At 30.8% G+C, this 15,858-nt stretch overlaps 1 protein-coding gene across 1 annotated transcript; it reads left to right on the top strand.

Moving 5' to 3' along the window:
* Positions 1 to 298: 298 nt before the first annotated feature.
* On the top strand, positions 299 to 4,766 carry LOC139868375 (probable methyltransferase PMT24). The gene is made up of 9 exons (XM_071856707.1): positions 299 to 1,345; positions 1,445 to 1,573; positions 1,813 to 2,185; positions 2,267 to 2,441; positions 2,912 to 3,184; positions 3,263 to 3,457; positions 3,555 to 3,748; positions 4,501 to 4,523; positions 4,605 to 4,766. Exons 1-9 carry the CDS (start codon positions 299 to 301, stop codon positions 4,764 to 4,766), a joined length of 2,571 nt encoding a protein of 856 aa, XP_071712808.1.
* Positions 4,767 to 15,858: the final 11,092 nt, after the last annotated feature.

The raw sequence follows: 15,858 nt of genomic DNA, 5'->3' as shown, positions 1-15,858 counted from the left end.
TAATTATTCGAAATCAAAGGATGAACAAATCAAAGTCTGCTTCTAACTAATGATCCTTTATTAATAATCTTACTCATTTAGAAATATGGAAAAATCATTCTCCTTAAATCAATTAAATTGATATAGTGTGATATGTTATGTCTTGATCAATGGCTTTGTCCATTTATTTTGGATCTTAAGACAGTCCAACTCCACAAAGGTTGCCGAATCATCTCCTTTACCTTATTTCATCTTTTTTTTTTTCTATTTTTTTTGTGTGTGGGTATAATCTACTTCCTCCTGTCCCTATGCAACAACAATGGCAATCGGAAAACCTCGTAGTAACAGACGATCGCCAGGTGGATCCTGTTCTTACGCTGTTACAATGGTGGTCGTTGTGACATTGTGCGTTTTAGGCGTATGGAAAATGCACTCCAACTCTTCGGTTTCTTTCTCAAAAACCAGTAGTTGGATCATCAATACATCCGATGACAATTCGTCCTTTATAAAGTTGAACCGTAAAATTCCCACTGATATTGCAAGTAATAGTACTACTAATGTTTATGATAACAATGGTGACGATTTACCTATGGATGTTATACAACATGATGACGAAAACAAAGACCAAAATGTTGTTAAAACTGAACCGACAGAAGAAACCGCGAGTAATGTAATTGTTGATGATGATGCCGAAAGTTTAAATGATAGCGATGTAGGGAAACAAGAGGCCGAGCAACAAATTGAAGAGGCTAAAGAAGATCAAGAAATCGAAATATCAACATCTGTAACAGAAGATAGTACAAATGGATTAGATGATAAAACGTCGGTAAAATCGGAACGTATATATAAAACACGAAATAATCATTTGGCAAATGACGAAAGTAGCATCATAAGCGATGATGCACAAATTGAAAGCGAAACGATGAATCAAGAGAATAAACAAACGGAAGAAGGTAATGAAGATGAGATTTCAGAATTGGAGGATAATCGTGAACAAGAAATAAATAATGTAGAAGAAGATAAAACAGTGGATGATCAACAAGATCAAGAACAACATGAAGATGATGGGCCGATAGAATCTCACTCGATAGCAGCTGAGACAAAGGCGCGTGTTGAAAAACGAGAAGCAATAGATATAAAAGAAAAAATGGAACAAGCCAAGATAGAATCTACTGTAGCCAACATCACAACAACCATAAAAGATTCAAACAGTTTAGAGAATTCAACTTTCGTTAGTGATGATATTAATGACGATAATAGCAATTATGAATGGAAGTTATGCAACGCGAATAAGGCTTCTATGTGTCTCGTTCCTATTCCGGAGGGTTATAAGAAGCCTATTCCATGGCCTCAAAGTAAAGATAAAGTATGCATAACAACTTTGGTGCTACTTTGTGAATTAGTTCATATCATATTTGGGCAATAATTTTAAAATATTTAACAGATATTAGGATGTTAATGGCAGATATGGTTACATAATATGGGAAACAAGGCCTTATCATATCTAAAAGGACATCAAAACTTGGTGAAGGTGACTGGGGAATTCATTACTTTCCCTAAAGGTGCTCTTCATTACATTAACTTTTTACAAGAGGTATAAAAAGCTACCCATTTATACTAAACTTAAGGATTTTTCTAACGATAGCCTTTAGGGTGTCGTTAATGCGCATAAAGATGAGGTACATAGCAGTTATATGTTAACTTTAAGGTGAAAGTTACGGAATTGTACAATACTTTTATGTGTGTTAACGACAACCCATAACGGTTGTCAGAAAAATCCTAAACATAACCAAATCATTCATTCGAAATCTATTAACTTTCTAAAAACTACAGGTAGTGCCTGCGATTTCATGGGGGAAGCACACAAGAGTAGTACTAGATGTAGGATGTGGTGTTGCGAGTTTTGGAGGCAACCTATTTGATAAAGACGTTTTAACAATGTCGTTAGACGAACAAGAAACGCAAATCCAAATCGCTTTAGAAAGAGGGATACCTGCAATTTCTGCGGTTATGGGGACTCAACGCCTTCCGTTTCCAAGTAGAGTCTTTGATTTAGTACATTGTGTTCATTGTAAGGTACCTTGGCATAAAGATGGCGGGATCCATCTTTTGGAGGTTAACCGAATACTTCGTCCAGGTGGTTACTTTGTTTGGTCAGCAACACCTGTGTATCGAACTCTTGAAGAAGATGTCCAAATATGGAAAGGTATCATTATAAAAGTTTGCACATTAACTTCGTACTTTTTGATTAACTGGAATAAGTTTTAAAATATTGCTAACGTATTAGAGATGTCTACGCTAACCGTTGCAATGTGTTGGGAGCTTCTTACAATCAAGAGGTACAAAATGGAAGGGATTGGTGTCGGGATTTACCGTAAGCCAGTCTCGAATGAATGCTATAACGTTACAAAGAAACAACATCCTCCCATGTGTGTACCCGATGACGACCCTAATGCTGCTTGGTATGACTCAAAAATAAGTTATTATATTGTAAATATCCTTGTTATCATACTTATTGGTTAGATGTATAACACTAGTACTCCCTCGGTCCCAATTTAATAATCCGACAAATAACACGCAGTTTAAGAATTGTCACACTGTACTTTTTGTTTACTTTATAGTTTTACCCCTAACTTTCTATCAACATTTTTGGTTTACATGCAAAAAGTAAGGGTAAAAAAAAACTTTATCTCATTATTCTTATCATTTATAAAAGTGGACTAATAATTTGGAACATCTCAAAAAACTGGACTATTAAATTGGGACGGAGCAAGTAATAAAAACAGTAATAATAATTACTGTATATTAATTGACAAAAAGGCATTTGCAGGTCAGCCCAACCCAGTTCACATGACCCATTTTGACCCATAAAAAAATAATCCATTCAAACGAATGAGTACGGGACAGAGTAATTTCGGTCTTTGATTCACAGGTGCGTGTCTCTACAAACATGTATTCACAAGGTACCAACGGAGGATACAAAAAGAGGGTCACACTGGCCTGAAGAATGGCCAGAGCGGATTCATAAACCTCCATATTGGTTAAACCAATCCCAGATTGGAATTTATGGTAAACCAGCTTTAAACGACTTTGAAGAAGATTATGAGCACTGGAAAACAGATATTAGCAGATCATATATGAATAATCTAGGAATTGACTGGTCAAGTACACGAAATGTTATGGACATGAGAGCTGTTTATGGTGGGTAAGTACTGAAACTTCATACAAATTCACAAAAAAAATTTCATAACTGAAACTAACTTTTATTAAAATTCAATTACAGGTTTGCTGCAGCATTGAAAGAGATGAAATTATGGGTACTAAATGTGGTGAACATAGATTCACCTGATACGCTCCCTATAATATTCGAAAGGGGACTTTTTGGGATATACCATGATTGGTGCGAGTCGTTTAGCACGTATCCTCGAACTTATGACCTTCTCCATGCAGACCATTTGTTTTCAAATCTCAAAAATAGGTGAATTCAGAGAACAAACTCTACATATATTTTCGTTTATAAAAGGAAACTTAACTTATAGTTTAGTCATGGCTAATATACATTTTTGTATGTGTAGGTGCAAGATTAAAGGTGTAATGGCGGAGATTGATAGAATATTGAGACCAGAAGGTTACTTAATTGCTCGAGATGAGCCCGGTACAATGAATGAAATTTATAAACTTTTGGAATCGTTGCATTGGGAAGTTAACTCGACGTTTGCAAATAAGAAAGAAGGAATACTTATTGGTCGAAAGTCAATGTGGCGGCCAAACACAGATGTAATACAGCTTGATAAGTTGTAGCATATATATATACGGATTTCTAATTTCCAACTGAGTTCTCATGATCCAGGAATGGATCTTAGAACTGGATGAGTATTCATGGATGTATTGATAGTCAGTACACAAACAATTTAATAGTAAAAGTGTCATAATGTGATCATCTTTCTACGTATATATGAATTAGCAATTTTGACTAAAATTTAAGAGAACTGTTCACGTCCATATAAAACAAACTTGTTATTATCAACTAGTCGAATTATTTTGTGCCCTTGTTTTACCCTTTCTCGATTACTCAGATATTTTCATGGTGAAATTTAATCATTAACACCTCTTGTAAGGATATATCAGCTATAATAATTATACTAATCTTAATGATCATTCAACCAATTTCAATGATCCTTTTCAGTCAATTGACAAGGCATGTACAAGTATAGATCCAGTACCTAGCTAATTCATAGATATTACAAAGTAGATATACAATTTAACCATTTAGATCACAATTTATAAATTTAATAATTTGAGCAAAATGGTGTATTTAATTAAACCTTAGATTCAGATTCTCCATTAAGAAGTTTATTATATTCTTCAGGTTCTACGTAATACACGTCCCAAACACACCTTACACAGCCGTTACCATAGAAATCTTCAGACAAACGTATCCTTCGTATCTTTCACACCGTCACAAAATTTAATTTCTTCTTAGCATCAGAAGAATCATTCATTGTGCTGATGAAATAATTTCTGAAATCGAAACTGTGATCGGTGTAATTTGTGATTTTGAGCTGAAATTGGATTTGATTACGATGAGATTTATTAACACCGCATTTGATTTTTTTGAAGATTAGATGATCATGGATAAGGCAGCGTTTCTATCCGTCGTGCTCATGACGTGTCGTGAGAAACGCCCCACAAACGTCCGGAATAGAGCATTTATGGGCGTTTGTCTTGTGTTTGTTGGCGAATCATGGAGAAAGGAGAGGGGCGGCAGGCGACGTGGGCTATGGTGATTGGCAGGTCAAACCAACCGTTGCGGTATCCGTTGGGGCTGCAACATTTGTTGGAAATATGTTCTCGGGTTGGCTACGGTTCGACCGTGGTTTGACCGTGGTACATATATTCCGAAGATATGCCCATGACATTAAATAATAAAAGTCCATTTATCCTATTCGGTCACACACAAAAACCAATCGTAAATTGTTTGATATGCCTTCTAATCGGAAATTAATTTATTAATCATTAGTTAATGGTTTAATAAATTAAGTAAGTTTTTTTTATGTGTATACATATACTTACAGATCTAAATATGTAGAGATTTGATTAGATTTTGCAAATCATATTTTATATAAGATATAAGATTTGATTTGATTTATAAAATATGATTTGATTTTGTAAATCTTATTTTATATAAAGATTTGATTTTGCAAATCTTTCCAAATCTTTATTTATTATATTTGTACTAGATGTATTATTGTATCAATTATGTAATATATAATACCAAGTCTTGGTATTGGAAATATATACAAAAGATACAAAACACACATACAAAAATGCTATTTTCTTTCTCTTTTTAAGTAACCAAAATACTTGAAATCTATAATCCAGTTCGGTTTTGGTGGAAATTGTGACAACCCGGAAATTTCTGACAAAATTTAAACTTTAATCTTTATATATTCCCGACACGATAAGCAAAGTTTGTAAGTTGAATCTCAAGAATTTTAAACTGTGTTCATACATTCATTTAAACTCGACCAAATTCCGACGATTAATCACGAACCATTATATGATTGAATATGAATATGTATATGTATATATATTATAACTTGAGAACGTTAACAAAGTATTAAACGTATAATACTTTACGTGAACGTATTTGTTTCAATATGATTATCGATGGAATTAGAAGATAATTTCATGAAGGTATTTCGTATGCCCGAGAGACATATTAAATTAATGTGGCTAATATGTTTTGATCCAAGTCGGGTCATACCCAATAACAAGCTTACCGACACCTTATTCGTATTTGATCTTAACGATTGGATCATTGATTAAATACGCGACACTTGAATTTTAAGGAAAATGTTTCTTAAATAATATTACTTGATATGTTTATATAAGTTATGGAACAACTTATATAACAAGGATTTAATTATTTATAGGTTAAATAATTAATTAAGTTATGTTACATTTTTATAAAATTGGTTTTATAAAATATACATAACAAATAATATACAAGTTTATAAAATGTGATTTATAAAATCAAGTTTTATAAAAAGTGATTTTATAAAATCAGTTTTTTATATATAAGTATATTATAACATGATAATGTGAGTGGCATGGGAGTTGCAATAAGCATGCATTTGTTTATTAATTACTACCCATGCTTAACCAAGACCAAGACTTAGTTTTCTACACTCACACATGCATTCAAAGATCATCAAGTAAGCTTAAAAACTGCACAGAATTCTGCTCAAAAAGTGCTGAAAGCCGTGGCCTTTTTTTTGGACTCAAGGGAGTTCTAAATTTTGTTTTACAAGCTCATATCTAGTGTCAATCAAATCCTAACTAATTACAAAGGTGTTGGGGTTATTGCTTGTGGGTATTACACTCTTGAGGCTTCAAGTTAGAGGCTTTCTTACCATCATCTTCATCATCATCTTGCACTTTTGTAAACTACCCTCAACAAGCTTGAGGAGGTATGAATCTTCTCTACTTATTCTTATTTGTAAGCATATATTCAAGACTTGATATTATCATGGAATTTAACTTATTATCTTAACATGTTAACATGAACTTAACATTATGCTTCCGCTTGCTTTAACACTTATACAAATTGGTTTTGTTATTATCTCAACTATAAGAACATGTTTTATGAACTTGTTAAATTCCATCAATGGTATCAGAGCCGAGGTCTATGGATTATGCTTCTTATATTGTCTTTAAACCCATTACATTTGCATTCCAAGTACATGCATGAAAATGGAATACAAATATTTTCGGGTTTGGGAGGGTTGCATTGTTTGGCCGATTTTGGGAGACCCAAAAGTGGGTTTGGGCTCTTCCATTTTGGTCATATTTGTTGTATGTTGAAGTTCACAATCAAGCCTTGACCTTTTGTTTGAATGGTTGCATGTTTGGATGATTATTAATAATTCATTTGGTATGTAATATTAATTCATTCATGTGGTTGTAATATTCATTCAATTTGGTTTGTAATAATATTATTTTGGTGATGTAATTTATTTTATAATTGGTATGTAAAATAGATTAGGTTGTAATTTCATTTTTTAGACAAAATGTATTAGGATATATTTTGTAAAAATAAAGATGCAAGATGATGACTTGAAGAACACAAGAAGGAGCATTTGGATGCTAGATTAAGTGGGAGATTTAAAATCTCCTACTTTGTGTTATAACCTCTTAACCGGTGGCATTTGTTTTTGGCTGAACAAATGTCTACCAAATTGGCTTGATTGTGAACATATTTGTTTTGCATGCATGGTTGTTTATTGTATGATTGTGGATTGTATGTTTGTATGCTACAAGTTAATCACACAAGTTAACAACAAGCAAAATGGCAATTTAATTGGTTAAATTAGACATTAATAAACGACATGCAAAACGACAATTTAATTGGTTAAATTAAAAATGGCTAAAAGGACATTAATAAACGCTTATTAAGAACATGATAAGGATCATATATATAAAATGGTTTATATCAAGTAATTGGCTAAAATTACAAGACTTGAAAATGGATTTCAAATGAACCATACACTAAATGCATGTTGGTGTATTGTATAATTGTTTTTTTAAACTAGAAATAATGAAAACTTAAAATCCCTTTTATACAAGGCAAACAAGTTAAACGCCATCCTTTTGTGCAACACTTAAAAATATTAGGGAACTCATAATGGGATAAAGGTCACCTAACCGTTATGAGCAAACTAATATGATTAAGGTGAATTTCGCACACTTGTGGGATAAAGGTCACCTAACCACTTGTGTTAAATTTACACGTTTACACAAGTAAGAAGACTTGATTTGGGAATCATGAACTTAGGGTCACCGAAGCATGAGGAAAAAATAGGCGTTGATGGGATAAATATGCCATGCAAAAGGATTGCATGATCCCATAACTTAGAAATTGCAAAAGGATTGCAATTGTCATATAATGACTACCTAGCTAAATCAAATGACGGGATAAAGGTCACCTAACCGAAATTTGGTTTACCGTTGGATTCTAAAATTTAATAAATATCAATTGGATTTAAAGGGTATTGATTGTTAAAATTAAAATTAATACTTAAACAACTTTGTTAAATTTTGTAGATGGCCGCCAATAACAACAACATTCCAAATGCACCAATAAAATTTAACAACCTATCGTTGAGGCCAATCCTCGAAAAGGAAAAACTCAACCATACGAACTTCATGGATTGGTTTCGCAATCTAAGAATTGTCCTCAAACTAGAGGATAGGGCGTATGTGTTGGAAGACCCCATTTTCGATCAACCGGACGAGGATGATACGGAAGGCATGGCTTATTGGGAGAAATATTGTACCGATTCGGTGCAAGTTTCTTGCCTCATGCTTGGGACTATGATACCAGAACTCCAAAAGGATTTCGAGCATCGTAGTGCATATGACATGATCACATAATTGAAGGAGATGTTCCTTCAACAAGCTCGTGTCGAGCGCTTCGAAACGGTTCGAGCGCTTCATGCATGTCAGATGGACGACTCCCAATCCGTTTCATCTTATGTCCTTAAGATGAAAAGCCTAATTGATCGAGCGAACCGTCTAAACTGCAACGTGTGTAATGAATTAGCAACGGACCTTATCCTTAATTCTTTGTCAAAGAGGTTTGACACATTTGTAATGAATTACAACATGAATGGATGGGATAAGAGTGAAAGGACCCGTTCATATACATTATAAACGATTCACAATAGTTGATTACATTGCGAGGTATTTGACCTCTATATGATACATTTTACAAAAATTGCATTCGTTTTTAAAAGACAATCTTTCTTTACATCGAAAATTGACAGGCATGCATACCATTTCATAATATCCACTATCCAACTATAAATTGATTTAATAATAATCTTTGATGAACTCAATGACTCGAATGCAACGTTCTTCGAAATATGCTATGAAAGACTCCAAGTAATATCTTTAAAATGAGCAAATGCACAGCGGAAGATTTCTTTAACACATGAGAATAAACATGCTTTAAAGTGTCAACCAAAAGGTTGGTGAGTTCATTAGTTTATCATAATCATTTATTTCCATCATTTTAATAGACCACAAGAATTTCATTTCCAGTTCTCATAAATATACGTCCCATGCATAGAGACAAAAATAATCATTCATATGGTGAACACCTGGTAACCGACATTAACTAGATACATATAAGAATATCCCCTATCATTCCGGGATCCTCCTTCGGACATGATATAAATTTCGAAGTACTAAAGCATCCGGTACTTTGGATGGAGTTTGTTAGGCCCAATAGATCTATCTTTAGGATTCGCGTCAATTAGGGTGTCTGTTCCCAAATTCTTAGATTACCAGACTTTAATAAAAAGGGGCATATTCGATTTCGATAATTCAACCATAGAATGTAGTTTCAATTACTTGTGTCTATTTCATCAAACATTTATAAAAGCGCATGTATTCTCAGTCCCAAAAATATAAAGGGTAAAAAGGCAAATGAAACTCACCATACTGTATTTCGTAGTAAAAATACATATAACGTCATTGAACAAGTGCAAGGTTGGCCTCGGATTCACGAACCTAAATTAATTATATATATTTATGTGTTGGTCAATATTTGTCTAACAAATTAGGTCAAGTCATAGTGTACCACAATCCTAATGCTCGAGACTAATATGCAAAAGTCAACAAAAGTAAATTTGACTCAAAATAATTTCCAAAAATCTATACATGATTAATATATAGTTTAAATATCGTCGTTTTATATTTTTAAATATTTTTAAAAGATTTATTAGAGTAAATAATATAATTTATTTATTAATAAATAAAATTTTATATTAAATTTATATAATAAAATATACTTTTATATATATTTAAGTAATAAAATTTATAGGGTTCATTTAATATCATAAAGATAATATGATAGGTATTATTAAAGTAAGTTATTACACGTAGTAAAATATGTTTGTATCACATATTTATTTGATAAAATAATATCTATAATGATAGTAAGTAAAAGTTGTATTATTTTGTAATAATAATTATTATTATAAAAATATCAATATTTATAATTACTAAGATGATATTATGATAAAATGATAATTCTAATTATGATAACTTTAATATTTACGATAATTTTTAATATTATCTTTAAAATAATAATTCTATTTAAAATAATAATGATAATGATATTTTATAGTAACAATGACATTTCTATTAAAATGATAATTTTTGTTAAAATGATAGTTTTAATACTAACGATACTTTTAATAATAATAGTAATGATAAAAATAATAAGAACGATAATTTTATCTAAATCAATATCTTATAATATTTTAATTTCATCATGAAACTCTTACCCATTATTTCCTAATCGTTTCGTTTAATAGCTTTTAATCGTCTTTTATATCGTGTTCATAATAATGATAATAATAGTAATCAAAATAATTAGGTATTACAAATATTTGTTTTAATTACACTAATATTAATAATGATAGTTACTATAACATTATTAACGATAATACTAATAATTATCTTAATGATAATATAGTAATAATAATAATAACAATAACAATAACTATTTTTAAATAATGATATATATATTAATAATGATAATAATAATAATAATAATACCAATAATAATAATAATAATAATAATAATTGGATAATAATAATAATACTAATTATAACTTTAACGATAATAACGATAGTAATAAAAAATAACAATTTTTAATGATAAATCCCTTTTATTGATAAAGATAATAATAATGATAATAATAAGATAAAACTAGAACGATGATAAAAACGACGATAATAATAATAATCATTTTTAATAAAAATATCGAAAATTTAATTGATTATAACTTCTAATCCGTTCATCGAAACCATTCGATATCTAAAGGAAAAGTTCTTAATTTTTCGCTAGCTTTCTAAGGACATGCATATCTTATACCTTATCTCAACCGCAAGTGTAACTAATTCAAGATTCAACCTAACCTGTCTAAGGGCAATATCAAAAGTACAAGCATGCATAATCCTAAATACTCGAGCACTAGTCAGGGATACACTATTAGTATGTAAAAGTTAAATTATGAGTACTCACGTATCAATATTGAGATTCAATATTGCAGGAAAGGTACGTAGACGCAACGGAAATGATAAATACTATATTGACCTCACGAGCATACCCATGAACCATACTCAATCACCTCCATAGCTATAACCCATAATTTCCTTAATCCTATCCCACTCGAAAAACAATTTCGAAATCACTCGGACAGCACTCTGTCGTAATATTTTATGTATACTAATAATATCTTGAAATAATACGGAGTAAATATATATATGTAAATCGATTGAGAGAGTTTAGAGAAAAATATTTTCAAGTTTTTATGAAATAATGAAACCTATTGAATTCTATTTATAATAGATTTTTGAATTATTAAAGTGAATTATTAAAGTATGAATTATTAAAGTGAATTATTAAAGTATGAATTATTAAAGTGAATTATTAAAGTATGAATTATTAAAGTGAATTATTAAAGTATGAATTATTAAAGTGAATTATTAAAGTATGAATTATTAAAGTGAATTATTAAAGTTAAAGTAAAGTAAAAATAAAGTAAAGGTAAAGTTTAAGTATAGTAAAAGTATAAAACTACATAATACGTATAATACACGTATAAATATATATATTATTAATTTAAATCATTATATATATTTAATAAAATAAAATATAAATATCGTTATCTTTATCATACTAGTTAAGTAATGAGTTGTCAAAAGTGGTTCTAGATATTTATAAAAGTTATATACGTTTTAATAATAAAGTTCTTTTTAAACTGAAAACGTTTTTGTACGTTTGAAACTAAATAGATCAATCGAGTCTTTATGAGATTCAATCTTCCACTATCCTTTGTCTAGTTCTCAATGATTAACAATTTGTTCTTATTTATAAATCACTTTCCTATTTTCCGAATATTGTTAAAATAGAAAGATTTCTCAAATCAACGTGGGCCTTTCAACAGAGACTTGTAATCATAATTCAATATATCTGATAATTCAATCATTTGATCTTATCTTTTAATTCCATTTGATAAACATTTTGAAACAGATACAATCATATAAAGTATTTAATCTAATATTTTGTTTACGTTTCAAGTTATAATATATATACACATATACATATATAATCATATTCGTTTAATGGTTCGTGAATCGTTGGAACTTGGTCGAGGTTGAATGAATGTATGAACATAGTTTAATATTCTTGAAATTTAACTTAACAAATATTGCTTATCGTGTCGGAAACATATAAAGATTAAAGTTTAAATTTGGTTGGAAATTTCCGGGTTGTCACAGTACCTACCCGTTAAAGAAATTTCGTCCCGAAATTTGAGTGGAAAGGTCGTGAATGATAATAAGTATGTTTTCATGATGCATATGGGCTGAAAATTAGAGTTTTATTATCAGCGAATAATTTGGATAAACAATCCATTTATATGAAGAGTACGAATGAAGCTAACATAGAAGAGTGAAATGAGTAAGTGTAGATTCATCTTATCATTTGACGTAGATATGATTGATTTCCAGATTTCAAGGGATTTGAAGAAAATCTTCTTAATAAGATTTGACTCTCCGGTAATCAAGGGAATTAGGATCCGCTTTAAATGCGATCGTCCATTTTAATTGTTCTGTCGGAGATTTTCTTATAAATTCACCTCCTTCATTTCCTTAAAACTCACACCTTCTGTTGATGCATTTTATGCAAGTTCCTAGACATCTACCCACATCCATTGCAGGTACAACAGTTTACAGGCCACCATGATTATTCGTTATTATACTATCCGTGTTTGTATGTGGTTACAGGAACTGCAGGAACGAGATTTAGATGTTTGACTATGTTAGACTTAGTCAGACATACGAGTGAAGCCTCACTAGTACAGCTGACAGGCTCATACGCATGGTTGATGCTGAGCTAAGTCACAATTACGACCTAAATAAGAAGACACGAGTGAGTGATCACCCGTACGGCTGATGAAGCCAACTCGTATGTAGTGACCCGAACTTTTCCATGTTTATATATATTAATTGAGATTGATATTTACATGATTAAATGTTTCAACATGTTAAGCAATCAAACTTGTTAAGACTTGATTAATTGAAATATGTTTCATATAGACAATTGACCACCCAAGTTGACCGGTGATTCACGAACGTTAAAACTTGTAAAAACTATATGATGACATATATATGGATATATATATATAGTTAACATGATACTATGATAAGTAAACATATCATTAAGTATATTAACAATGAACTACATATGTAAAAACAAGACTACTAACTTAATGATTTTTAAACGAGACATATATGTAGCGACTATCGTTGTAAAGACATTTAATGTATATATATCATATTAAGAGATATTCATACATGATAATATCATGATAATATAATAATTTAAAATCTCATTTGATATTATAAACATTGGGTTAACAACATTTAACAAGATCGTTAACCTAAAGGTTTCAAAACAACACTTACATGTAACGACTAACGATGACTTAACGACCCAGTTAAAATGTATATACATGTAGTGTTTTAATATGTATTTATACACTTTTGAAAGACTTCAATACACTTATCAAAATACTTCTACTTAACAAAAATGCTTACAATTACATCCTCGTTCAGTTTCATCAACAATTCTACTCGTATGCACCCGTATTCGTACTCGTACAATACACAGCTTTTAGATGTATGTACTATTGGTATATACACTCCAATGATCAGCTCTTAGCAGCCCATGTGAGTCACCTAACACATGTGGGAACCATCATTTGGCAACTAGCATGAAATATCTCATAAAATTACAAAAATATGAGTAATCATTCATGACTTATTTACATGAAAACAAAATTACATATCCTTTATATCTAATCCATACACCAACGACCAAAAACACCAACAAACACTTTCATTCTTCAATTTTCTTCATTAATTGATCTCTCTCAAGTTCTATCTTCAAGTTCTATCTTCAAGTTCTAAGTGTTCTTCATATATTCTACAAGTTCTAGTTACATAAAATCAAGAATACTTTCAAGTTTGCTAGCTCACTTCCAATCTTGTAAGGTGATCATCCAACCTCAAGAAATCTTTGTTTCTTACAGTAGGTTATCATTCTAATACAAGGTAATAATCATATTCAAACTTTGGTTCAATTTCTATAACTATAACAATCTTATTTCAAGTGATGATCTTACTTGAACTTGTTTTCGTGTCATGATTCTGCTTCAAGAACTTCGAGCCATCCAAGGATCCGTTGAAGCTAGATCCATTTTTCTCTTTTACAGTAGGTTTATCCAAGGAACTTAAGGTAGTAATGATGTTCATAACATCATTCGATTCATACATATAAAGCTATCTTATTCGAAGGTTTAAACTTGTAATCACTAGAACATAGTTTAGTTAATTCTAAACTTGTTCGCAAACAAAAGTTAATCCTTCTAACTTGACTTTTAAAATCAACTAAACACATGTTTTATATCTATATGATATGCTAACTTAATGTTTTAAAACCTGGAAACACGAAAAACACCGTAAAATCGGATTTACGCCGTCGTAGTAACACCGCGGGCTGTTTTGGGTTAGTTAATTAAAAATTATGATAAACTTTGATTTAAAAGTTGTTATTCTGAGAAAATGATTTTTATTATGAACATGAAACTATATCCAAAAATTATGGTTAAACTCAAAGTGGAAGTATGTTTTCTAAAATGGTCATCTAGACGTCGTTCTTTCGACTGAAATGACTACCTTTACAAAAACGACTTGTAACTTATTTTTCCGACTATAAACCTATAATTTTTATGTTTAGATTCATAAAATAGAGTTCAATATGAAACCATAGCAATTTGATTCACTCAAAACGGATTTAAAATGAAGAAGTTATGGGTAAAACAAGATTGGATAATTTTTCTCATTTTAGCTACGTGAAAATTGGTAACAAATCTATTCCAACCATAACTTAATCAACTTGTATTGTATATTATGTAATCTTGAGATACCATAGACACGTATACAATGTTTCGACCTATCATGTCGACACATCTATATATATTTCGGAACAACCATAGACACTCTATATGTGAATGTTGGAGTTAGCTATACAGGGTTGAGGTTGATTCCAAAATATATATAGTTTGAGTTGTGATCAATACTAAGATACGTATACACTGGGTCGTGGATTGATTCAAGATAATATTTATCGATTTATTTCTGTACATCTAACTGTGGACAACTAGTTGTAGGTTACTAACGAGGACAGCTGACTTAATAAACTTAAAATATCAAAATATATTAAAAGTGTTGTAAATATATTTTGAACATACTTTGATATATATGTATATATTGTTATAGGTTCGTGATTCAACCAGTGGCCAAGTCTTACTTCCCGACGAAGTAAAAATCTGTGAAAGTGAGTTATAGTCCCACTTTTAAAATCTAATATTTTTGGGATGAGAATACATGCAGGTTTTATAAATGATTTACAAAATAGATACAAGTACGTGAAACTACATTCTATGGTTGTATTATCGAAATAGAATATGCCCATTTTTATTAAGTCTGGTAATCTAAGAATTAGGGAACAGACACCCTAATTGACGCGAATCCTAAAGATAGACCTATTGGGCCTAACAAACCCCATCCAAAGTACCAGATGCTTTAGTACTTCGAAATTTATATCATATCCGAAGGGTGTCCCGGAATGATGGGGATATTCTTATATATGCATCTTGTTAATGTCGGTTACTAGGTGTTCACCATATGAATGATTTTTATCTCTATGTATGGGATGTGTATTGAAATATGAAATCT

This window comes from Rutidosis leptorrhynchoides, chromosome 9 (assembly GCF_046630445.1).
Source record: "Rutidosis leptorrhynchoides isolate AG116_Rl617_1_P2 chromosome 9, CSIRO_AGI_Rlap_v1, whole genome shotgun sequence".
NCBI lineage: Eukaryota > Viridiplantae > Streptophyta > Magnoliopsida > Asterales > Asteraceae > Rutidosis > Rutidosis leptorrhynchoides.
Note: the sequence above shows the minus strand (reverse complement) of the source record. Positions and strands in the feature narration are given on the sequence as shown.